General features: G+C 47.9%; 1 protein-coding gene across 1 annotated transcript in view; it reads right to left on the bottom strand.

Annotated features, from left to right (window-relative positions):
• Positions 1 to 1,458: 1,458 nt before the first annotated feature.
• The window catches only part of LOC142497994 (guanylate-binding protein 3-like), a 94,946-nt gene continuing 69,379 nt past the window's right edge, over positions 1,459 to 27,025 (bottom strand). Inside the window, exons 6-11 of the mRNA XM_075606503.1 lie at positions 23,341 to 23,583; positions 22,728 to 23,011; positions 22,267 to 22,479; positions 15,311 to 15,413; positions 13,743 to 13,936; positions 1,459 to 3,573 (exon numbers count right to left, since the gene is read on the bottom strand). Coding sequence (XP_075462618.1) covers positions 3,358 to 3,573; positions 13,743 to 13,936; positions 15,311 to 15,413; positions 22,267 to 22,479; positions 22,728 to 23,011; positions 23,341 to 23,583 — 1,253 coding nt within the window. The 3' untranslated portion in view covers positions 1,459 to 3,357. The remainder of the gene's footprint in view (positions 3,574 to 13,742; positions 13,937 to 15,310; positions 15,414 to 22,266; positions 22,480 to 22,727; positions 23,012 to 23,340; positions 23,584 to 27,025) is intronic.

Genomic DNA, 27,025 nt, shown 5'->3' on the forward strand with positions numbered 1-27,025 from the left:
GCAAGTGAATCCAAATAAGTCTATTACCGTGAACTATCAATAATAACACACACTGTACGGTGATACTGTATAATACACACACACACACACAGACACACAGACACACAGACACACAGACACACAGACACACAGACACACAGACACACACATACACACACCGACTAGCACCCTCCCTATCCACCTTTAAGACCCACCTTAAAACACACCTCTGTAACGAAGCATATGAGTAGCTCTGTGGCTGATACTTTACACCTCACACATTAACCTCGGCCCCCTGCAGACACACTTACCAGAACACCCTCCTACTGCCTCTGTACGTTCTTCCTACCTACCAATTAGATTGTAAGCTCTTCAGGGCAGGGACTCCTCTTCCTTAATGTTCTGATTCTGGTAGTGTTAGATGAAGGGCTTCAAACATTGCGGTATTTATTTTATACCCGGAAAGAGTACCAAATTCAGATAGCACTTTTTGCAAATTACGAAGAGACGTCAGAGGATTAGATCGGCGCTCAGCAGGGGCCTAACCGGGGGGTCTCTGGCGTAACAGGGGGTGTCACAGACACCTGCACGTACCTCCTACCCTGATCTTGTCCCAGCGCCGAATGCTGGTGTGGTCTCAGAGCGCAAAATGTATCTAATTCCTATAATACATTTAGATCCTGTATTGTTGCATACATCGCCGGGAACCCAGATAACTATAGTGGGAATTTTGAGCTCTGGGCGGCTATAACATTTATACAAACTGTGAATAAAATGTTTATAAAACGGCCGGTCGTTTATGCTTTTTTACAGATGTTTTTACCACCATCGCTATTCCACCGGTCGTTTTATAAAAAAAAATATAAAAATGTTATTCACAGTTTGTATAAATGTTATATCCACCCAGAGCTCAAAATACCCACTATAGTTATCTGAGTTACGGGCGATGTATTCAACTATAGGGGATCTAAATGTATCAGCTATGGTAGGGTCGCTGAATGTGGACTCTTCTTTGGGACGGCTTCCCATAGGCCTTCACCTTAACACTATTATGTCACTTTCCTGTTGTTCACTAGGAGGATGATATGAAATCTCTTATATTGATTGTGTAAACCTCCAATGTTAAAATGTATGATGTATGTAGGTATGTTTAATTCACTATCTGTGTTTCACTAGAGTCCAAATATCTATTTATAAGTGTAACCCATACAACCCCCCCCCCCCCCGGTCGCAGATCAGACCCCTAGGGTGTGCTAAGGTCTGGCTACATGTGTCTAGGTGGTGCATACCTGTGGTCAACAGGAGGGCCTGAGTCTCCTGCGATGGTATGGGGGACAACAGGGACAGGTTTCTGGGGCTCATGCCTTCATCCTTACTCAGTGGTGCAACGCCTCCATCTCTGGCAAGCCCTATCAGGGTAGGGTGAAATCCTTCCAGAGAACCCCACTCCGGGGCAAGAGATTTCAGTCTCACACAGTCTCTTATAGAACAGCAGCAGCTTTCTTTATTTCTCACAGCACCCAGCAGAGTAGCAACAACAACAACAGCAGCACACGGTATGGCAGGTACAGGGTCTTCTCTTCCTCCAGACTGCACCCCTTCAGGATGGGCTCTTTGTTCCCTGCCTCCACCCCAAGTCACAGGCACTCAGGGTGGGGCTAGCTCTTCCCTCACCCCCTAGGCAGGGTGAGAGGCACTGGTCCACCGCAGCTCTATCAGCTCTACTCAGGGCCTGTCTGAGCTCCTCCAAATGTAACACACTACAGGAACTCTCCAACTGACACTCTCCCAACTCACACTAAATAGACTGTGCACTGCCCTTTATGACTTTGGCAGGCCCCTCGCCTATGTCTCTTGCCTTAGTCACAGAGTCAGGGGGCCTACCTCCACCACTCAGGGCAGGGCTTGACGTGGGGGAAACCCATGATAACTACTGGCAGCCTGCCCTTAGAGGACTTACACCAGTAGGAGGATAGACATATAGCCCAATTTCTTACCAGGGCTACATAAGCTTCACAGAATGTCATTAGATAACACTAGGGTTACATTTCAGTGTGGTCATAATGATTCCACACACTGGGACCACTAGGGGGAGCTCAAGGGCAATTTTTAGGTTCATTTATTCATATATTTATTTAGCAACTGTAAATATTACTGCATGTTCATTTGCATGTCTTAGACAGGTCTGCAACCCTGTCGTTCCCCATTGTCACCCAGCATACAGCGCTTCCACTGCAGCAAGGGATTCTGGGAAATTATATATTTATTTATATATACATTCTAATCTACTATGTATTTACGGTTTTATTTATCGTCTAGGGTTTTTTTATTTAAATTAGTAACTAGCCAAAAAGGGGGGGGGGGATTAGGGAGTGATCACTGAATCATACTAATTGAAATTATAAATGAGTAGAATAGCAAACGCGCATCGATAATTATAAGGTGGGTGCAGACTGAGAACTGAAAAGTGAATCAGAAAAAATAAAGAGTACTAAATGATTGTACTCCGAAGGGAATTCACTTAATTGCACACCACTAGTTAAGATATAACCTATATTGAATTACTTAAAACATATATTACCGAGTGTGTATATAACGATGTTAAAAAGAAATTAAATCGAATAACAAAAGCACCAGAGTCACCATATAAATAGAGGGGAATCCTCCTACTAAATAATGATAGTAGGGTAAAGGGGACTGACGGTGCAATCAGCCAGGGTAAAACCCCACAGGATCAACTTATGGCACAGATGGTAAATTGATAGTGTTAGCAGTAGGGATATTGGGGTGAAGATGAAATCACAGATTTTAAGATGGCCACCAGATAATAATGGTATAATATGTGCTGCTCAAAGCACACTATTTAATCCTAAGTGATAAATGAAAAATGTATATTGTATGGGTGCAGACACAATTAGCTATGGGATCCGCAGGAGAGCAAAAAGCCTCTAGCACTCCTGGCACAGCAAAAGTGCAGATGTAATGTATTAGCAGCACAAATGCATCAGGGGGCACACGGAGAGCCCGTAATATTACTAAGTGGAGCAGATACACTACCCTCACTGCCTAAAAAACACTATAACAAATAGCCAAAGGGCATGTGAAATCTACAAGATTGATCCATTGACTGAGAGCACTGTATTAAAACAGCTCCAAGGAGGAGACTGAGAACAACATTGCGCGCCCAACGCGCGTTTCCCACCGGCTATGGAACTTCATCAGGGGCAAAAAAAATTTGACCAGCACATATTATACCATATCTCATCTGATAACGTGCCGCTAAAGAAGTTTCACTTCAAAAAGGCGGATTAAACAAGAAGTTTCTCTGGTGAAATCATCATAATTATTGAATAAATCAATGGTATTGGCTAATCTCTATCAGAATATTCTTTTTAACAGATTAGATGCAAACACTGCGGCTTTACCATAAACCCCTGGTAATACCAGAGACGCAACATCTGCCAGCAAACATATTCCTTTAGTTATCCAGGAATTGCTGGAGGTCTCATCATTCTGCTTCTTCAGTTCTTGTATCTGCTGCTCCCGCATGGCAGCCTTGTTGGTTAATCCATCCCTCAGCAGGTCCTGTTTTTCCTGGATAGATACAAACGATGTCAGGTTCAACAGAACATGCGCACAATTCCTTACTGTACACGTTTGTGAGTCCACGGATCCAGCAATCCTAGGGGCTTTTCTACATCTGCCGAAATGGTAACTGGGCGTCTTCAGCTGGATTTCCCCATTAAAGTCAATGGGGAATAGCAGCCAAAAGCGGCCCAAATGGTTACTTCGGCAAACAAACACATGAAGTCTCCGGTTGGGGCTTGCCCTCCTTGCGGCTCCCACATGGCAACTCTCCCACGCGCTGCGCGCACATAAAGCATGCGCACACATCCCGCGCGGCTTTTTACAAGCATTAGCGGGTGAACACGCGCCGCTGGGAGGCGCACATTCATCCACGGGCAGCTGACAGACTGCCCACGGAGCGTCCCTGGAGAGCGGACCAGAATCGGAGGCTTCATCTGTATAAGGAGATTAGGAATGACCCAATCAAGGCCATTGCACCCTACATGCATCGCTCTGCAAATATAAACAATACACATTGCACCCTACATGCAACGCTCTGCAAATATAAACAATACACATTGCACCCTACATGCATCGCTCTGCAAATATAAACAATACACATTGCACCCTACATGCATCACTCTGAAAATATAAACAATACACATTGCACCCTACATGCATCGCTCTGCAAATATAAACAATACACATTGCACCCTACATGCATCGCTCTGCAAATATAAACAATACACATTGCACCCTACATGCATCGCTCTGCAAATATAAACAATACACATTGCACCCTACATGCAACGCTCTGCAAATATAAACAATACACATTGCACCCTACATGCATCGCTCTGCAAATATAAACAATACACATTGCACCCTACATGCATCGCTCTGCAAATATAAACAATACACATTGCACCCTACATGCAACGCTCTGCAAATATAAACAATACACATTGCACCCTACATGCATCGCTCTGCAAATATAAACAATACACATTGCACCCTACATGCATCGCTCTGCAAATATAAACAATACACATTGCACCCTACATGCAACGCTCTGCAAATATAAACAATACACATTGCACCCTACATGCATCGCTCTGCAAATATAAACAATACACATTGCACCCTACATGCATCGCTCTGCAAATATAAATAATACACATTGCACCCTACATGCATCTCTCTGCAAATATAAATAATACACATTGTTTTGTTTCATTCAATCTTGTGTGTGGCCTGTACTATCATACTCTGGGATCTACGTATCAGCGAGGAGAGAGGTGTTTAGATGCACTGCTCGGTCTTTTGCAGCTGAACTGCGGTGTAAGAAAAGTCTCTTACATCTGATGCAGAATGTTACACCACTTCAGAAACGCAGAATGTGATACATCTCATTATTATCTGTGCCCCATGTAACTCCCCCCAACTCCTCCTACTGACTCTCCCCAAGGTGCAAGCTGGGGCAGATACGCAGAATGTGATACATCTCATTATTATCTGTGCACCATGTAACTCCCCCCAACTCCTCCTACTGGCTCTCCCCAAGGTGCAAGCTGGGGCAGAGACGCAGAATGTGATACATTTCATTATAATCTGTGCACCATGTAACTCCCCCCAACTCCTCCTACTGACTCTCCCCAGGGTGCAAGCTGGGACAGAGACGCAGAATGTGATACATCTCATTATAATCTGTGCACCATGTAACTCCTCCCACAACTCCTCCTACTGACTCTCCCCAGGGTGCCAGCTGGGACAGAGACGCAGAATGTGATACATCTCATTATAATCTGTGCACCATGTAACTCCTCCCACAACTCCTCCTACTGACTCTCCCCAAGGTGCAAGCTGGGGCAGAGACGCAGAATGTGATACCTCTCATAATATGTGCACCATGTAACTCCCTCCAACTCCTCCTACTGACTCTCCCCAAGGTGCAAGCTGGGGCAGAGACACAGAATGTGATAAATCTCATTATAATCTGTGCACCATGTAACTCCCCCCAACACCTCCTACTGACTCTCCCCAAGGTGCAAGCTGGGACAGAGACGCAGAATGTGATACATCTCATTATAATGTGTGCACCATGTAATTCCTCCCACAACTCCTCCTACTGACTCTCCCCAAGGTGCAAGATGGGGCAGAGACGCAGAATGTGATACATCTCATTATAATCTGTGCACCATGTAACTCCCCCCAACTCCTCCTACTGACTCTCCCCAAGGTGCAAGCTGGGACAGAGACGCAGAATGTGATACATCTTATTATAATCTGTGCCCCATGTAACTCCCCAACTCCTCCTACTGACTCTCCCCAAGGTGCAAGCTGCGACAGAGATGCAGAATGTGATACATCTCATTATAATCTGTGCACCATGTAACTCCCCAACTCCTCCTACTGACTCTCCCCAAGGTGCAAGCTGGGGCAGAGACGCAGAATGTGATACATCTCATTATAATCTGTGCACCATGTAACTCCCCCCAACACCTCCTACTGACTCTCCCCAAGGTGCAAGCTGGGGCAGAGACACAGAACGTGATATATCTCATTATAATCTGTGCACCATGTAACTCCCCCCAACTCCTCCTACTGACCCTCCCCAAGGTGCAAGCTGGGGCAGAGACGCAGAATGTGATAAATCTCATTATAATCTGTGCACCATGTAACTCCTCCCCAAATCCTCCTACTGACTCTCCCCAAGGTGCAAGCTGGGGCAGAGACGCAGAATGTGATACATCTCATTATAATCTGTGCACCATGTAACTCCCCCCAACACCTCCTACTGACTCTCCCCAAGGTGCAAGCTGGGACAGAGACGCAGAATGTGATACATCTCATTATAATCTGTGCACCATGTAACTCCTCCCAACTCCTCCTAATGACTCTCCCCAAGGTGCAAACTGGGGCAGTGACACAGAACGTGATATATCTGTAGCGGACATGTAAAATGGCTACAGTCATCTCTCCTGCTGACAGTAAGGCCTGGTAAGTTGTGGGCATGCCAGCAGTAATTATGGAGGTTTGCCCTCACACCCTGGTGAGGTGCCCTGTGTATGGATGGGAGTGGTCACATGCTCTGACTCCATGGTTAGTGATGTCAGAGGTGTGTCAGCTTCCAGAGTATACATAAGGCACAGCACTGAGCCTAAAGTTAGTTCAGCCAGTTCTGCAGGAGTTCTGTCAGAGATCTGCATCCAAGTTCAAGTACTAGCCTAAGAGACTGAAAGTTATGTTATAGTAACCATAGAGGAGACTGTGTCCAGGGACCTGGCACAGGGCAGTGATCCCTGCGGGGATAGGGAATCCCTATCTAAGGAGAGATACACCTTTTAAAGGGAGGCACTGACTACAGAATGAGTGGCTAAGAATATACTGCGAGGGGCAGCTAGCCCACATCACCAATAAAGATGTTCTCATTCACAAACCCTCTCGTGTACATGTGTGGAGTGAGTGTACAGAGAGGAGCACCACGGAGGAGTTCCTCAACAGGATCATCCCCTTGCGGACGCAGGGACCCTGATGAGGTGGAGGCGCTGCACTGGAACTAGGTGAGACTCAGCACACTACCTCAGCTGCCTGTCTGGACGGGTCCTCCCCACACACCATCATGCGGGAGACTCAGGAGTCCTGTTGCCAACAGGTGCACCACCAGACACTACCACACTGTAATGGGGACCGGTTAGACCACAGGGGCCAATGTGAGATTGGGTGGGTCAGGCCGGTTCAGAAATACCGTTACATTTGGAGGCGAGCTGCTGAGATCAGATCTGTCATCAGGACAGGCTCTAGCTAGGCACACTGGGAAACAGGGAGAGCGTCTGCTGCCACTCTGTGCTGCGTAGGGACGGACCTAGGGGTGGTCAGGGGCTGACAGGGTATTGTCAGTTCGCAGGGACGACCTAGGGGCCTGAAAGGAGTGAGGGGTCTGGAGCCGGGCTATAGCTGACCGAGTCACTTTGAGGTAGTGCTAGTTGGTAGGACGCCAGAAGGGATAGCCTGTTAACGTGGTCAGGAATCCTGGAGAGGGTCTGCGCTAGGCTGACCAAGAGAGGTAGACGCCCCAAGTACTGCATGGCAGAGCCAGAGTACCTAGCCCATTCCAGACACTTACCATAGGGAGCACAGACTGGGAGGAAGGAGTCACAGCAGACACTGAGAGAGTGAGCCTAGCCTGAGGTAGTGCAACATGAGTCCAGCCTAGTTCAGGTACACATGTGGTGGTGCATCTGAGCAACTCTTTATTGTACTGATGTGGAGGCTGCCCCGCAGAGCGGAGCCCCATGTACGATAATTGGTACGAGAGTGTGACAACCCAAAGAATGGAGGATCCGCGTGGTGCGGAGAACCCAAAATGGCGACCAGAGGCTGATGGGGAGGGCACCCGTGGCGTGCACCCCACTGAAGAGCAAACAGTCGCCGAGTTATCATTAACCAGTCTGCTCTGGAGCGGAGCGAAGGCCGTGGCTGCCCCGTTTTTATCCTGTTTGGGACACCGAGGGGCCACCCTTGAAGAGTGTGAGGAAATTGTAATAATTGGGGGAGAACCCCGCGAGGAGAACAAACAAAATGACTTTTTGGGCTTAAACGCCAACCAAAATGGCGGTTCCCGCTTGCTAGGGAAACCGCATGGGCCAGTCACAGAAAATGTGGCTGATACAGGACTTGCAAAGAGCTGGCCGGGAATGGCGCGAACAGCAGAGCCCCGCCCTGATGGGGGGCATGGCGCGAAGGCTATGGCTGCGCCTTCATGGACAGTGACTCACTCGGCCCCTGTGCTGAGTCAACCGCTTAGTTTATGGGACCCTCCCCTGATTTCCACCAGGGGGAGTGACTTTCAACTATGGCCTGTGGGAATGCACCCACTGGGCCCAGGGACTGATATCCAGACGGCGCCACTACAAAAAGTAGTTCCGGCCGCGGAAACGATTTGCAAGAAAGAGGGATATTTTGCACGCAAAGCTGCTGCAAGAAGAAGGCGGGAACTAGCCGCGGGAAAAGAATCCAGCTCTGAGGAGGAAACTGGCGCGAAAACGCAGACCGCGCCCACCAGGACTGAGAGAGGCGTGGCCTTAATTAAGGGGCATGATATTCCCTTGTGGGACCCGCCCATAATTGCAACCCCTGGGGGCGGGTTCCAGCTATGTCAGCGAAAGGAGGAGCCGAGGCAGGAAGTGGCTGGCCCAGAAGCTTCTACCGGTCAGTTGCGAGGAACCACTGACCTGGAGAGACCCACACTGAAAGTGGTCCCTACCAAAAGAATGGCCTGCCCCTCCGCTGTGGGAAATATGGTTCTCCACTCAGCCCTACTCAGTACCCGGCGGGCTACTGGTAGTAAGGGTGGCTAACACCGAGACGGTGGTCGGGCTCTGCCTACAATGCGGGCTGCCCGGAGGCACGGTCAACACGGCGGCACGTTGCCCCATTTGCGGGACACTATACTTATGGCCTATGCCAACGTTTATTCCGATACAATCGGCTGACCCCCCGGGGGACCAGGCTAAGCAAACTGCCGAGTCCCCTGGCGCACTGTGGATAGGATGTGCGAGTCCCGGATAAAGGGGACTGGAGCCGGTCAAGTCGGCTGGGTCGGCCGCAACCGCAGCAGTCGGGTCACCTCCTGACCGCACCGAGAAGGGAGAATACTCGGACGAGGATCTCTGGGAACTTGCGGAGGTAGCAGCGAGGCCCAGAATAGAACCGGGGAGGACGACACCCCGTGGTACTAGCAGCTGTCAGAAAGACAGAACGTCCCCCGCAGATCGGCGAGCCGAGAGACGGAGTCCCTCCGCCTCGGAACGTGGCGGCGACGGACGACAGACGCCGACACCCCTGCGGACGGGTAAGAGGAGTCCCTTCACTTACCTTGCCCCAGCAGACGGTGTAGGAGCGGAGAGGCCATGCCAGGCCGCAGGCGCACGTGGAGAGACGGCATCACTTCCGGTGAGGACGACGGCGGAGCTTCCGGATGTTGTCATTGAGGAAGAGATCCCGAATGGGGGTCCAACCCGCGATGACGGTGTTTCCGGTTCCGGGGAGGACATCACTTCCGGTGGCGACAGCGGAACCCCAAGGAAGAGTGCAGCGATGCTTCGGCGATCGGGGGAAGGTCCCCGATCACCTACAAGGCCCAGGAGTTGGAGGGGCGATCCAAGGACTGAGGAGGGTGATATATCCTCATTGGACCAGTCTACGGACAGCCAGGAACGGGTCGTAACCCCGTGGGGTCCAATTTCTTGCCCGTACACCCCATCCCCCGCCCTAGCTAAAACCCCTGCCCCAATCACACGGTCCCCGGGTTCCCCGCCTAGTCTGGAGTCCGTGGACATGTCATCAGGGGGAGAGGGGAGACGGACTGGGGAAAGACAGCACAGTGGCGCTACGGAGGGTGATTCTCGGGGAGGGGGAGAATTGAGAGTGGTCACGACAGCACCCGAGCCAGCGATAAGGGCCCCGGGGTCGTCCAGATGGTTCCTGCCACGATCCGCACGGTCATCGGGGATATTCTCCATAGATGATGATAGGGAGTCAGAGAGGTCAGATAGATTCAAAGAGAGCCGTTTGTGGGCCCCGTTGTTTGAAGGGTACTCCGCCTGGATGGACCGCACTCGGTTCCTCATCCGGCGAGAGGATGTAGTGGACTACTGGTGGGCTGTGGGAGAGTTTACCCCAGAACAGAGGGACAGAGAGCTGCAGGAGCGGTGGCTGCAGATTGAGAATAGGGAAATAGAGCCTATGGGTCCTAGCATACTATCAGACCCTGTGGACCCTGATGAGCCCCTATCATGGGTGTTGCCTGGGAGGGCAGGTAAGGCTGACCTGACTAGAATTAGTAGGGCCGAGAGAACCATAATGGCTCGGTATAAATCTTCCCACGGGTTGGAGTACCCGTATGTCCCTGAGCCTCTCATGGATGAGATAGAGGACAACCGGGATAGGTGGCTTAGGGAGGCCATAGAAATGCACCTAGTGGGAAGAGGGAGTTCCGTGATAGGGAAGAAGGCTGAGGAGCGCATAGAGCACTTAGTGCGTGTGTGGGGCATTGGCAGAAACATTTATAAACACAGGGTGACATATAGGCCTGAGAGGGGACTGCCTAGGCACTATCACGTCACAGTCATAGATATGGGCGGAAGAGAGGTCAAGAAGCCTGACCCGAATCACTATTTTTAGGAGGTACTGATACATTACGCGGGTTCGTGGCTGCTGGTCGGGGCGGGCTTGGCGGAATGTACTGTGTTAATTTTGTTATACACCATGAAGATTTGTATGAAAAGTTAACCAATTATGTGTTGTATTTCAGTGCTTCCTGGAAAAGCGGTATGCAAATTTAGGTCCCAGCGAGGTCGATGGGATTCACCAGGGGGAGAATGTAGCGGACATGTAAAATGGCTACAGTCATCTCTCCTGCTGACAGTAAGGCCTGCTAAGTTGTGGGCATGCCAGCAGTAATTATGGAGGTTTGCCCTCACACCCTGGTGGAGTGCCCTGTGTATGGATGGGAGTGGTCACATGCTCTGACTCCATGGTTAGTGATGTCAGAGGTGTGTCAGCTTCCAGAGTATACATAAGGCACAGCACTGAGCCTAAAGTTAGTTCTGCCAGTTCTGCAAGAGTTCTGTCAGAGATCTGCATCCAAGTTCAAGTACTAGCCTAAGAGACTGAAAGTTATGTTATAGTAACCATAGAGGAGACTGTGTCCAGGGACCTGGCACAGGGCAGTGATCCCTGCGGGGATAGGGAATCCCTATCTAAGGAGAGATACACCTTTTAAAGGGAGGCACTGACTACAGAATGAGTGGCTAAGAATATACTGCGAGGGGCAGCTAGCCCACATCACCAATAAAGATGTTCTCATTCACAAACCCTCTCGTGTACATGTGTGGAGTGAGTGTACAGAGAGGAGCACCACGGAGGAGTTCCTCAACAGGATCATCCCCTTGCGGACGCAGGGACCCTGATGAGGTGGAGGCGCTGCACTGGAACTAGGTGAGACTCAGCACACTACCTCAGCTGCCTGTCTGGACGGGTCCTCCCCACACACCATCATGCGGGAGACTCAGGAGTCCTGTTGCCAACAAGTGCACCACCAGACACTACCACACTGTAATGGGGACCGGTTAGACCACAGGGGCCAATGTGAGATTGGGTGGGTCAGGCCGGTTCAGAAATACCGTTACATATCTCATTATAATCTGTGCACCATGTAACTCCCCCCAACTCCTCCTACTGACCCTCCCCAAGGTGCAAGCTGGGGCAGAGACACAGAATGTGATAAATCTCATTATAATCTGTGCACCATGTAACTCCCCCCAACACCTCCTACTGACTCTCCCCAAGGTGCAAGCTGGGACAGAGACGCAGAATGTGATACATCTCATTATAATCTGTGCACCATGTAACTCCCCCCAACACCTCCTACTGACTCTCCCCAAGGTGCAAGCTGGGACAGAGACGCAGAATGTGATACATCTCATTATAATCTGTGCACCATGTAACTCCTCCCAACTCCTCCTACTGACTCTCCCCAAGGTGCAAGCTGGGGCAGAGACACAGAACGTGATATATCTCATTATAATCTGTGCACCATGTAACTCCCCCCAACTCCTCCTACTGACCCTCCCCAAGGTGCAAGCTGGGGCAGAGACACAGAATGTGATAAATCTCATTATAATCTGTGCACCATGTAACTCCCCCCAACACCTCCTACTGACTCTCCCCAAGGTGCAAGCTGGGGCAGAGACGCAGAATGTGATACATCTCATTATAATCTGTGCACCATGTAACTCCTCCCCCAACTCCTCCTCTGACTCTCCCCAAGGTTTACAAATAAATTAAATCAAAAAAGTCTGTGTCAAGCATCTATGTCATCTAATACGTTGATAATAATATCCCAATTAACCAGCTAATGATGGTTGGATAGAAGGCATACGATGCAATAGGTAAGGGTATTAACCCCTCTGGATCAGCTGTTAGACCAGATGTTAACTGTATAGAGGTCAGCGAGATTAATTGAAAAGTGATAGAAATATATCCAATACTCCTGACATGAACATGCAGTTAACTAGTGAGTGATTAAGGCTGTCTCATGAAGTGCATAACCTGTAAATGCAGGAACTGGCACTCACCGCAACAGTCTAAATAAGTTCACAGCATATACTCTGTAAGAGTGCATACACACAGAGATGGGAGGAATAACCACAGTACTCGCTGACTGCACAAACAAGACTGAAATAGCCATGTTCTGTGATCTAAGCAAACTGAACCAGGAACCTAACAAAACTACATTAAAACAGCTCCAAGTAGGAGACTGACAACATTGCACATCCAACGCGCGTTTCCCTCCAGCAAAGGAGCTTCTTCAGGGTCAAATTTGACCCTGAAGAAGCTCCTTTGCTGGAGGGAAACGCGCGTTGGACGTGCAATGTTGTCAGTCTCCAACTTGGAGCTGTTTTAATGTAGTTTTGTTAGGTTCCTGGTTCAGTTTGCTTAGATCACAGAACATGGCTATTTCAGTCTTGTTTGTGCAGTCAGCGAGTACTGTGGTTATTCCTCCCATCTCTGTGTGTATGCACTCTTACAGAGTATATGCTGTGAACTTATTTAGACTGTTGCTGTGAGTGCCAGTTCCAGTATTTACAGGTTATGCACTTCATGAGACAGCCTTAATCACTCACTAGTTAACTGCATGTTCATGTCAGGAGTATTGGATATATTTCTATCACTTTTCAATTAATCTCGCTGACCTCTATACAGTTAACATCTGGTCTAAAAGCTGATCCAGAGTGGTTAATACCCTTACCTATTGCATCGTATGCCTTCTATCCCACCATCATTAGCTGGTTAATTGGGATATTATTATCAACGTATTAGATGACATAGATGCTTGACACAGGCTTTTTTGATTTAATTTATTTTTAAATTCACGTTACACTTACCTTTGGTAATATATGTTTTACGTCAATTTATTAAAAGTTACCTTTTATACCTAGTGGTGTGCAGTTTAGTGAATTCTTTTAGGGGCACAATCACTTTGTGTTTCCCTTCCCCCCCTTTATCTGATTCACTAGTCAGTTCACAGTTTGCACCCACTACTTTATTACCTTATTCATTATATAACTACACTATTAGTATGGTTTTGTGATCACTCCCCATCCTTCCCTTTGTCTCCCCCCCAAGGTTACCTTCATTCTCTCCTCCATCAGCCTCTCATTTTCCTTAAGCATCTTTAATCTGTCTTGTTCCAACTTCTCCTTCAACATCAGCATCTGCTGCTCGAAACCTCTCATCTGCTCCTTCCTGGTCTGCTCCAGGCAAATGTTTTTCTCCTCCTCAATCTCCATCTTCTGCTGTGCAGCCTCTCTCTGTATTCGACTCTCTGAAGTGAAGGATTATAATGTATAAAGGCAAAAGGCACACAAGTGGACCACCCTCTTCTCCTCCACATTCTCCATACTCTAGGTATTCGGAACAAAGCTCTATCCTGGATCTCATCCTACCTCTCCCATCGTACTTTTAGTGTCTCTTCTGCTAACACCTCCTCCTCCTCTATTGATCTCTCTGTGGGGGTACCCCAGAGCTCTGTCCTGGGACCTCTTCTCTTTTCTCTGTACACACTCTCTCTAGGTGACCTAATAACATCTTTAGGGTTTAATTATCACCTCTATGCCGACGACACACAAATATACTTTTCAACACCTGACCTTACACCTGCTGTACAAACCAAAGTTTCTGAATGTCTCTCTGCTATATCATCCTGGATGGCCCTCCGACGCCTTAAACTCAACATGGCTAAAACAGAGCTCCTCATACTTCCTCCCAAACTTGGCCCTACTACCTCCTTCCACATTACTGTTGGAACTACAATCATTCACCCAGTAGCCCAAGCACGCTGCCTAGGGGTCACACTCGACTCCTCTCCCTCATTCTCTCCCGTCTTGATTACTGTAACCTCCTGCTGTCCGGCCTTCCTGCCTCTCACCTGTCTCCCCTACAATCTATCCTAAATGCTGCTGCCAGAATCACTCTACTCTTTCCTAGATCTGTCTCAGCATCTCCCCTCATGAAATCCCTCTCCTGGCTTCCGATCAAATCCCGCATCTTACACACCATTCTTCTCCTCACTTTTAAAGCTTTACACTCTTCTGCCCCTCCTTACAGCTCATCCCTAATTTCTCGTTATGCACCATCCAGACTCTTGCGTTCTTCTCAAGGATGTCTTCTTTCTACCCCCTTTGTATCTAAAGCCCTCTCCCACCTTAAACCTTTTTCACTGACTGCCCCACACCTCTGGAATGCCCTTCCCCTCAGTACCCGACTAGCACCCTCTCTATCCACCTTAAAGACCCACCTTAAGACACACTTGCTTAAAGAAGCATATGAATAGCACTGTGGATATTCTGAACACGATACATAAAGCTTGGCTCCCTGCAGACGCACTTACCAGAACTCCCTCCTACTGTCTCTGTACGTTCTACCTACCTACCAATTAGACTTTAAGCTCCTCGGGGCAGGGACTCCTCTTCCGAAATGTTACTTTTATGTCTAAATCACTTATTCCCATGATCTGTTATTTATATTATCTGTTATTTATTTGATTACCACATGTATTACTACTGTGAAGCGCTATGTACATTAATGGCGCTATATAAATAAAGACATACAATACAATACACAGGACCTCTAGTCCCGACTATTACATTGATCTCCAGGAGCTAATACTTGACCAATTGACCTCCCACTCCTCTCTCACCTTCTACCTGCTTTTCTCTCTTGCTAAGAGATTGGTCCGCCTGCAGGATGGCAGCTTCCATCTTCTTCTTCTCCATGAGGAACCCCTGCAGCACCTCAAGAGCCTGGGATTAGGAGAAGAGACAAAACATTCCTGGCCGCTGTTACTAGAAATTCAACCTAGAAGTAAAATGCTTTCATGGGGCATAGAATGAAACTATAGGAACACAAACTAAACCCAGAGATGTGAAATGAAATGACTCCTCTGTATATGGAATTAGGGGTCTGTAAGAGATGTGTGCAGAAGTATTCTACTGGAGACCGATTTGAGAGAAATGAAAACCTTGCTTTATTAAGCCTGTCCCATTAACAATGCACAGCAAACAAAAATATACAAATGAAACAAAGCACCTATCACTTTGTAAGGGCTAACTTACTCCTACAAGACTGGGAGGATAAGCCCCTTTACAGCCTACCACCTCAAAGTCTCAGCGGTACCTTAAAGCAGTTGGCCCTTCATGTCAATGGTGTCCAGGTGTCTTGGTGTGCTTGAGGGTCCAGCCTCAGGCAGGTTCCTGGGTCCTCTAGTCCAGGAAAAGGAGGTCTTGTCCCCTTGTGTCTTGCTGTCAATACACAGTCCTCCGGTGTATACAATAACCTCTCCTAATGTCAGCACCATTTTGTGCTGAGGAAAATTCTCTCTGGATCTGTTTCAACAGGAGTTTTAAACCTGTTTAATTCCCCAGTGGAGTCTGGTTTAATTGCCTGACTGCACTTAACTATCTCCCTGCTGGATTTAGGGGCAGTTTCTCTTAAACAGGGATAAGTCCCTGTTACATACCTCCCCTGTTTGTGGGAAGCTCAGGCTTACCACGGCCAAAGCCCATCCTTACACTCTTACTCTCACTCGGGATATCCCTGCGGGTTGAATGAGAGTGGATGGAGAACGAGAATGAGAACCCTCAGTCCCGCTGGGATTGGAGCCCTTTCCTCCAGAAGATGACTGAGATCAGCACTCCTCAGTCGCTTGAGGAGGATTTTTTCCAAGTACATTCTTTCTTCTGATCGCTTAGTCACGTGTTTTCCCCTGTGTCGGGCGATCCTTTCTTCACTGCGTTTAGGGTGACCACTTGCATTGGGTTCTGTAGTTATATTCACGGGGGGTTCAAGCTGGGCCGGGTTTTATCCATCTGATTTACTCCCGTGGTATCTCAGTTTGGCAGTTACCTAGTGTTGGTATTGCGCTTCTCAGTCATAATTCGGTTCTTCTTGCCTGAATTGTGTGGAAAGCTGACTGTAGTACGGAGATGGCATTGCGGGTGCGCTTATAGTAAAGCACAGCTTGCTTGGTTATGATGTAGAACCTATATCTGGATTGAATCACACCAGCAGCTTCCTTCATTTTTTTGTAGCATCTTTGCTGCAGACACTTCCTAACATGTGACTGGAGTAAGATGACACATTGCTTGAAATGTTAATAATTCTCTCTTTGTCGTTGCATTCTCTATATTTACTGGAGAAGGCCGGCTGCTTTATTCTGGTGATTTAGCGGAGGAGTTTTCGTTCCTCTGTAGCAGCCTGTGTGGTGAGCGCTGCAGAGCGTTTGTGCAGATACCTTTCTCTCTCCAACCTTGCTTGGACAAGAGCTTTGTGGTATTTCTGAATTACTCTGCTGCTTTTTCCCTATTTAACATGTTTAGTTCTTGTTTCTGGACCTTCTCGTGGTCCCTCTCATACACAGACACCTGGCCTCTAAGCTTGGCTTCCAGCGGTGCTCTGGTGATGCTCAGGGAAGTCTTCAGCCCCGCATGCTGCTCTGCAAAGACACACTGGATACTCAGACATTCCTGCTGCACTTGTACTTCGTTAGCAGACTTTCTTCATGCAGAGATCGCTGCTTCTCTTCGGCATCCTGGGGGTGTGTACGCAGACCTTGTAGTTTGCTCTGCATTAGGTGCTCTGCTTGTGTGCGTTGCTCCAATGCTTCTAACTTTTCATCTTCCAATAGTCTCTTTATTTTTTCTAGCTCGTGCAGCTTTTCATTGCTGTGATCAGTCAAATCAGAATTTCCTTCTTTCAGCCTTGTAGTTTCTCTTTTTAAACTCTCTATAAAATTCATGACCTCCTTGTTGTCCTCCTTCCATTTACGCACTTCTAAGTTGAGACTCCAAGTCTCCTGGCATGAGACTTCTATCTCTAGGTTGAGGGTGTGAAGCTCCTTCTGGGAGACTTTATGATCCATACTAAGACTGAGGATAGCTTTTTGAGAGATGTCTAGCTCCTAGGCGAGACTGTGAAGTTCCTTTTTAGAGACGTCCAGTTCTGTGCGGCAACTGCTGATCTCATGGTGTTAGGCATCCAGTGCTGTGCGGAGATTCTGCGGTATGTCCACCTCTGTCCAGACACGGTTTGTGGTGGGCATGTGTAACCGGGCTTCATAATAAAGTTAAGCCCTCTTGTTGCCCTTGAGTCCTGTGGGTCCCTGGCAGCTGTCCAGCACCATAAGCCAGGGGCCAGGTATCTTTACATGCAAAGGTAAAGTGGCCCTGCTTTTTCACTTTACATGTTCCCTTTGTTCCAGACTCATGAAACTTGCTGTGGGTAAGTTTTAGGTGGGATATTGGGGTAAGCATACAATTATTTCATTTGCAGGAGTTCAGGGGCCGGAGCTACTGTTAGTAGCTTAATTCTGCCCTGCGAGCAGGCATGATTTGCCGGTATGCGAGTAGAATTACACCGGGGCTGTCCAGCGTCCCCCGGACTCCTGGTTTTCGAGCCCCGATATCTCAGTTCTACAGTAAGTCCCTAACAGTCATGAGTCTCCCCAAGGTCCCCCATGTATTAAAATATGTTTTCCAATGTTTGATACATTTATTATAAGGCTCTATGCAGTCTGCCCGGGCATCCAGTTAAGGTGACAGCAAGTCTGCATAGTGTCCGTATTTAAGGGAAGAGGATGTCCAGAGGTGTGAAAACGTTTGGTGGGTGAGGAAAGGTAAATGGCCAGGTCCATGGGGACACCTTTTGTGGTTGCCAGACTTTGTGGAACCGGCCCCGCTGGTGGCAATGAGTTAGCCAGGAGGATTCAGCCAAAGAAACGTCTCCCCTTGGCTAAAATCATATTTCCCGTTCACGCGGCTTTTCGATCCTGCTTGGCATGCCCACTCCTCTGACGTCAGCCGAGGGACGAGACCCTCTTTCTATTGGTTGGTGGGGAGGAATTCCCATGCTCCGATTGGCTGCTCCTTCCCCCTCCGCTCTGGGGAGATCCCAGCACAGTGTATACAAGGTGCAAACCAGGAGAGCGAGTGTTCGCAACCAATTAGTGAGTCGATGAAGCTAGGGCGGGCTTTTCAAAGCTGCTCTGTTACAAATAGTAGAGCAACCGGCTTCATTTTGGAGCCTGAAAAGTTTGCCTCGCAGAGACTAAGTCAGACGCGAGGACCAAGTTCTCATTTTAGAGCACAGCAGTCGCGGCTGGAACTGAAGCCGAAAAGAGGACCAGGAGAACCAGTGGTATATCCCGGTCAGGGTAAGCTCATCCAAGCGGGCGCCCGGCACCTAGGAAAGCCTAGATTTCCCCTGCTGACCCCCAGTAAAGTGTATTTGTAACTGTTCCTTGTGTATTTCTTCTTGTTGTACGCGGGTTTACCTAAATAAACACAATTTATTTTACTATCTGGTTCTGCCTAATGAATGATCCCAGAAATATATAAATGGTGTAAAAAGTACCTGGTCTCCCGTGACACTGTTGACCTCCTGGTGTGAGGCATTCAGTTCCATGCGGGGATATGGAAAATAGCTGAAGCGCTCAAATGCAGGTATATCTCAAAATGATAATAAGCCAGACCACTGTACCAGGGTACTAACAATTGATATAGTACCTATTGTGTCATATAATGGGTACTATCCTCCTGAAGACAGGTGGTGTGTGGTGCAACCCACTCACCATCAGTCTCATTGGCAGGTTCCCCTGAAAAATATGCAAATACTCACATCCTGGTAGGGTAGGTTCCCCTTGAAAAAGAACGCTGCGACGTTCGAAATGCATTGGATGGGTCTTTTGCCACATTAAAGTGCCCTTTTAATCATTTTTTTGTCCTGGTTTCTTCCTGCTCCGTTTGTGCTGGTGCGCTATTTGGTCTCCCTTTTCCCTGAGTTCCATGCGGGGAGTATGAACCTCATTCTGAGAGACTTCCAACTCTCTATGGCAATGTGGAACCTCTTGCTGAGAGACACTAATCTCTTTCAGTGCCTCCTCATACTTCTGTTTCAGATTAGTCGTCATTCGGTCAGACATGCTCTGCTTTTTATCCATGGCATTAATAGTAGTATATAGATCCATCCTTAGATCCTCCAATTCGGTTTTGGCCGCAGAGTCAATTGCGAGCACAGTCTTCTGTAGCTCAGCATTAGTTTCTCTCTCCATTTTCAATTCTTCCCGGAGCAGATCACAGTCACGCCTGGCAGCTTGCAGTGCATCTTCAGGGCTGGTCAAGGGATCCTCACTCACTGGTTCCGGCTCCACTTCCCTGGGATGGTTGGTTGAGGATTCCTCACTGTTAGCACCGGACAGACACTTCTTTGGGTTACACAAATTCTCGCCCCCCTTTTTCTCTGCGGGATCTGCGGATGTGTCTGTTCCTTCCATCGTAAGTGAAGAACTGCTTTTCTTTTTCCGCCTCTTTGTTTTGGATGACTCCCTCCACCAGGGATACTGAGGTATCCTTCTTTATTTGCAAATTCAGCAGTATCACTGTATCTGACAGGCTTTTCTTGCAGTTGCATTAGCTGGCATAGATATTCAGTGATCTGCTGCTCCCGCTCTTGCTCCTGCCGATCACATTAGTCATCGTAGAGAGCGGTCTTATCAGTTCGTACCGAGTTCAGGCACCCCCACCATTCTTGGGGTGTTTTGTGGGTGTGAGTCGGTTCGGGTTACCCGTAAGAGATGTCATCCTCCTTATCGGTAAACACACAAGAGTCAAGATAAATGCAACTTGGGATGCCCCAACTCTATGGGAACAAGAGCAACAAACAGGAATGGGTGTTGCAAGCAGAAAAAACCTAGTCAGGGTAACTGCATGTAGAACAGGAGGGTGTTTGTACACCGAAACGTCGGATGGTTTGTGACTGTAATCAGTCAATAAAATGAACTTTTTATAAATGATAACATTTCTTTTGGTGTGCTCAGCTGCCCTTCTGTTCCTCCTTATCGGACCAGATGGGCCACTCTTCCATGGAGTAGGGTTCATTACAGGAACGCCACATCTTGTCCTCCATTTTGGTGGTATCATGTGTATTTTTCTTCCTGACCTCAGGAGGCGCTATTGCAGCTGTTTTCACTGTATTCGCTAGAACCCCAAATTGTCTCTAGATTTTTCCTTTTTCTTTACTTTTGTAGATTCTGTAACATCAGCAGTACTGTGCACACATTCTCTTATGTGATTCTTTGTTTTGTTGCTCAGGGTGTTTGCAGGAACTTATACACTGTACAGGCAAAAGCACAAACATTTTCACAGGCAGTCTCCGGGGCCCCTTTAAACTTCATGGGCCACCTCTCACCCCCCTTCCAACACCTTATGTAAGAGATGTGTGCAGTGGTATTCTACTGGAGACCGATTTGAGGGAAATGAAAACCTTTGTTTATTGAGCCTGTCCCATTAACAATGCACAGCAAATACAATTATACAAAAGAAACAAAGCAACTATCCCTGTGTAATAAAAGAGAGGAACAGTGAAATCAGCGCTAATGCGGTGAATGTAAATAGTGACACTATAAGTGACAATCATATATATAATGCACTTTAAACTTAAAGTGGGGGCTGCCTAGGCAAAAAGGTTAACACGAACCAATACAAACAGTACAACCAAAAAACCGGCGCCTCCGAATATAATTAATGAGATCTGACCAAACATAAAGTCCAATATGAATGGAGAGGAGTCCTGGGAGGGATCTTCAATGAAGTCTAGTGCTGGCATGTTACTTTTCAACAGCGTATCCCACTTGATACCAAGCTCTTTCCCATATTCATCTCCATACCAGACCGGGAGCTCTGTGTGTGGAGGAAGGTCTGTGCAGGTTCTGTAGTAGGTTTTCCTGTGGTCCTGCAACGCCACAAGGTTCTGTTCTTCCTCGTTTCTCGCACAATTTACAATCCTCTCCCTGCTACAGTCTCAGGTTCACTTTCCCGAAAGTGTCTCCACTTGTGGTGTTGCAGGATGCCTAATGCCTAACTTACTTCCCCCAGTCCCTCTCTACAAGACTGGGAAGATAAGCCCCTATCCAACCTAACTCCCCAAAGTCTAAGCAGTACCTTAAAGCACGTGGCCACTTCAGGTCAGTGGGGTCCAGGTGTCTTGGTGTGCTTGAGGGTCCAGTCTCTGGCAGATTCCTGGGTCCTCTGGGTCCAAGAAAAGAGGTCTAGTCCCCTTGTGTATTCAAGACCTTCTCCTCATGTAAGCAGTGATGTGTGCTGAGGATAAATCTCTCTGGGTCTGTTTCAGCAGGTGTTTTACCTGCCTGATTACCTGGTCGTGTCTGGGAAATTGCCTGGCTGCAATTAACCAGTTGCCTGCTGGATTTAGAGACAGTTTCTCTTAAACAGGGATAAGTGCCTGTTACAGGGTCTTACAAAATGTCCCTGCAAGAAGCCGTCACTGTGTCTCGGCCTCTGCAATAAGACACTCAGAAGAAGAAATGAACTGATGGGGTGTTATTGTAACACCCCCCCCCCCAAAAAAAAATAATAATCAGTACATTATTTAATAGGATCATACAAGGTGTATATGGAGAATGTTTAGCATTTTACGGTCTGACTCCAACGTATCTCTCTCTCTTTCCCTCTCCCTCCATCTCTCTCCCCTACCCTCTCCCCCTCCCTCCCTCCACCCTACCCTCCCTCCCTCCCCTTCCTCTCTCCCACACTCCCTCCCTACCTCACTCCCTCCCTCCATACCTCCCCCTCTTCTCTGCACCTTTATCCCTTTTCCAGGTGTTCTGTTATATGCATCCACCAGCTTCTGCTTCTCCTCCAGTAAGTGTTTGTGTCCTCCAGGCTTGCAGAAATCTCCGTGCGTTAGCCTTCGCTCCAGAGTTGCGCTCAGTTCCTGAATCAGAGCTCCACACTTTCTGGCTGATGCTTCTTCATTGTATCTAGAAAACTCCCCAAATTTCTGAAGCAGGTCGCGCTGTGAAAAAAAACAGTTTCAGTTGGAGAGAGACCTGCTAAACTTGTGAGCTACAAAACACCCGTGTCTCAGCTCGGACTTAATGGTGGGAATGGCGTAGCATGGCATTAGTAGAGGAGAACGCTCAGCCTGTACTTCATGATAGGGGAGCTCAGCTTATAGTTAGTTGTGGGAAGGGTCCAGCTGGGTGTTAATAGTAGGAAGAGGCAGGGGGAGATATTTGGGTTCTTCTAGTTAATGTAACTCACCATGAGCTGAGCCTGATACTCCCGCTTTTCATCCTTGAAGGACCGGTCCATAAAGACTCTCACGGCCTCCTTCTCACACTCCTTTTGTAGATTCAGGAACTGTTCTTGTGACTCGGTTGGAAAACTCTTTGCCACTTGTCCCATCAGATCCTCATATTTGGACAGCGCTTCATGAATGGCTGCTGTATTCTCAATCTGGGCCAGAGCCAGCACTGCGTTCTCTATGCAAGGGACTGAGCCGCTACGAATTGAGTCCACGTACATGACCGTGAGATTCCCGAGCACTGGGACACATAAATCACGTCGTTAGAGGAGAAACAGCCACTATGGGGTTTAATTATCAAAGCATCACAGCTACAAAACTCAAGAAATACCCAGCACCAGATCAAGGTGCTGCCTACCGTGACAGGGAAACCCCCCACCCCCACCCCCCTGAAACACGCTGTATTCTGCACTAGTATTGTGTAAGATCTGCAGGTGGAGGCTCCTTAAGGTAACATGGCACTTTGCTGTTCTTCATTACTCAGCTTACCTTGATGATATAAGACTGAAAGACAGAGCCACCAATAGCAAACCCAGATCAGAAAGCCATTGTACAATGTGCACCACTCACTTCTCCCGGTCACGGGGTGTCCTCCTGCGTGGGTCTTGGGCTGGCCGTTCACATACACATAGTCACAGAATCTCTCCGCCTGTCTCACAAAGCCCTCACACAGCTGGGACTCGGGCAGCTCCTCCACACGGTGAAGGTCCGCAGAACGCGCCGGAGTCTCAAACACAAAACACTTGTGTGAGTGGAAAAAGTGGTGAACACACTCCCGGGGAAGGTTGTAATCCATCACGTTCTTACCAAGACCTTAAGAAGAAATAAACAGTTACATTACTGTAAAACAATCCACAGCTGTGCAGTTCCAAGATCCTGTCACAGTGTGTGCTGCAGTAATGCATCCTTACATGGATCCCGTCACAGTGTGTGTGTGTGTGTGCTGCAGTAATGCGTCCTTACATGGATCCTGTCAATGTGTATGCTGCAGTAATGAATCCTTACATGGATCCTGTCACAGTGTGTGCGTCAGTAATGCATCCTTACATGGATCATGTCACAGTGTGTGCTGCAGTAATGCATCCTTACATGGATCCTGTCACAGTGTATGCTGCAGTAATGCATCCTTACATGGATCCTGTCACAGTGTGTGCTGCAGTAATGCATCCATACATGGATCATGTCACAGTGTATGCTGCAGTAATGCATCCTTACATGGATCCTGTCACAGTGTGTGTTGCAGTAATGCATCCTTACATGGATCCTGTCACAGTGTGTGCTCTGCAGTAATGCATCCTTACATGGATCCTGTCACAGTGTGTGTGCTGCAGTAATGCATCCTTACATGGATCCAGTCACAGTGTGTGCTGCAGTAATGCATCCTTACATGGATCCTGTCACAGTGTGTGCTGCAGTAATGTATTCTTACATGGATCCTGTCACAGTGTGTGTGCTACAGTAATGCATCCTTACATGGATCCTGTCACAGTGTGTGCTGCAGTAATGCATCCTTACATGGATCCTTTCACAGTGTGTGTGCTGCAGTAATGCATCCTTACATGGATCCTGTCACAGTGTGTGCTGCAGTAATGCATCCTTACACGGATCCTGTCACAGTGTGTGCTGCAGTAATGCATCCTTACATGGATCCTGTCACAGTGTATGCTGCAGTAATGCATCCATACATGGATCCTGTCACAGTGTATGCTGCAGTAATGCATCCTTACATGGATCCTGTCACAGTGTGTGCTGCAGTAATGCATCCTTACATGGATCCTTTCACAGTGTGTGTGCTGCAGTAATGCATCCTTACATGGATCCTGTCACAGTGTGTGCTGCAGTAATGCATCCTTACACGGATCCTGTCACAGTGTGTGCTGCAGTAATGCATCCTTACATGGATCCTGTCACAGTGTATGCTGCAGTAATGCATCCATACATGGATCATGTCACAGTGTATGCTGCAGTAATGCATCCTTACATGGATCCTGTCACAGTGTGTGTTGCAGTAATGCATCCTTACATGGATCCTGTCACAGTGTGTGCTCTGCAGTAATGCATCCTTACATGGATCCTGTCACAGTGTGTGTGCTGCAGTAATGCATCCTTACATGGATCCAGTCACAGTGTGTGCTGCAGTAATGCATCCTTACATGGATCCTGTCACAGTGTGTGCTGCAGTAATGTATTCTTACATGGATCCTGTCACCGTGTGTGTGCTACAGTAATGCATCCTTACATGGATCCTGTCACAGTGTGTGCTGCAGTAATGCATCCTTACATGGATCCTTTCACAGTGTGTGTGCTGCAGTAATGCATCCTTACATGGATCCTGTCCCAGTGTGTGCTGCAGTAATGCATCCTTACACGGATCCTGTCACAGTGTGTGCTGCAGTAATGCATCCTTACATGGATCCTGTCACAGTGTGTGCTCTGCAGTAATGCATCCATACATGGATCCTGTCACAGTGTGTGTGCTGCAGTAATGCATCCTTACATGGATCCAGTCACAGTGAGTGCTGCAGTAATGTATCCTTACATGGATCCTGTCACAGTGTGTGTGCTGCAGTAATGCATCCTTACATGGATCCTGTCACAGTGTGTGTGCTGCAGTAATGCATCCTTACATGGATCCTTTCACAGTGTGTGTGCTGCAGTAATGCATCCTTACATGGATCCTGTCACAGTGTGTGCTGCAGTAATACATCCTTACACGGATCCTGTCACAGTATGTGCTGCAGTAATGCATCCTTACATGGATCCTGTCACAGTGAGTGCTGCAGTAATGTATCCTTACATGGATCCTGTCACAGTGTGTGTGCTGCAGTAATGTATCCTTACACGGATCCTGTCACAGTATGTGCTGCAGTAATGCATCCTTACATGGATCCTGTCACAGTGTATGCTGCAGTAATGCATCCTTACATGGATCCTGTCACAGTGTATGCTGCAGTAATGCATCCTTACATGGATCCTGTCACAGTGTGTGCTGCAGTAATGTATCCTTACATGGATCCTGTCACAGTGTGTGCTGCAGTAATGCATCCTTACATGGATCCTGTCACAGTGTGTGCTGCAGTAATGTATTCTTACATGGATCCTGTCACAGTGTGTGCTGCAGTAATGCATCCTTACATGGATCCTGTCACAGTGAGTGCTGCAGTAATGTATCCTTACATGGATCCTGTCACAGTATGTGCTGCAGTAATGCATCCTTACATGGATCCTGTCACAGTGTGTGCTGCAGTAATGTATCCTTACATGGATCCTGTCACAGTGTGTGCTGCAGTAATGTATCCTTACATGGATCCTGTCACACTGTGTGTGCTGCAGTAATGCATCCTTACATGGATCCTGTCACAGTGTGTGCTGCAGTAATGTATCCTTACATGGACCCTGTCACAGTGTGTGTGCTGCAGTAATGCACCCTTACATGGATCCCGTCACAGTGTGTGCTGCAGTAATGCATCCTTACATGGATCCTGTCACAGTGTGTGCTGCAGTAATGCATCCTTACATGGATCCTGTCACAGTGTGTGCTGCAGTAATGCATCCTTACATGGATCCTGTCACAGTGTGTGCTGCAGTAATGCATCCTTACATGGACCCTGTCACAGTGTGTGCGCTGCAGTAATGCATCCTTACATGGATCCTGTCACAGTGTGTGCTGCAGTAATGCATCCTTACATGGATCCTGTCACAGTGTGTGCTGCAGTAATGTATCCTTACATGGATCCTGTCACAGTGTCTGTCCTGCAGTAATGCATCCTTACATGGATCCTGTCACAGTGTGTGCTGCAGTAATGCATCCTTACATGGATCCTGTCACAGTGTGTGCTCTGCAGTAATGCATCCTTACATGGATCCTGTCACAGTGTGTGTGCTGCAGTAATGCATCCTTACATGGATCCAGTCACAGTGTGTGCTGCAGTAATGCATCCTTACATGGATCCTGTCACAGTTTGTGCTGCAGTAGTGTATCCTTACATGGATCCTGTCACAGTGTGTGTGCTGCAGTAATGCATCCTTACATGGATCATGTCACAGTGTGTGTGCTGCAGTAACGCATCCTTACATGGATCCTGTCGCAGTGTGTGTGCTGCAGTAATGCATCCTTACACGGATCCTATCAAAGTATGTGCTGCAGTAATGCATCCTTACATGGATCCTGTCACACTGTGTGTGCGCTGCAGTAATGTATCCTTACATGGATCCTGTCACAGTGTGTGCTGCAGTAATGTATCCTTACATGGAT

This window comes from Ascaphus truei, chromosome 6 (assembly GCF_040206685.1).
Source record: "Ascaphus truei isolate aAscTru1 chromosome 6, aAscTru1.hap1, whole genome shotgun sequence".
Classification (NCBI taxonomy): Eukaryota; Metazoa; Chordata; class Amphibia; order Anura; family Ascaphidae; genus Ascaphus; species Ascaphus truei.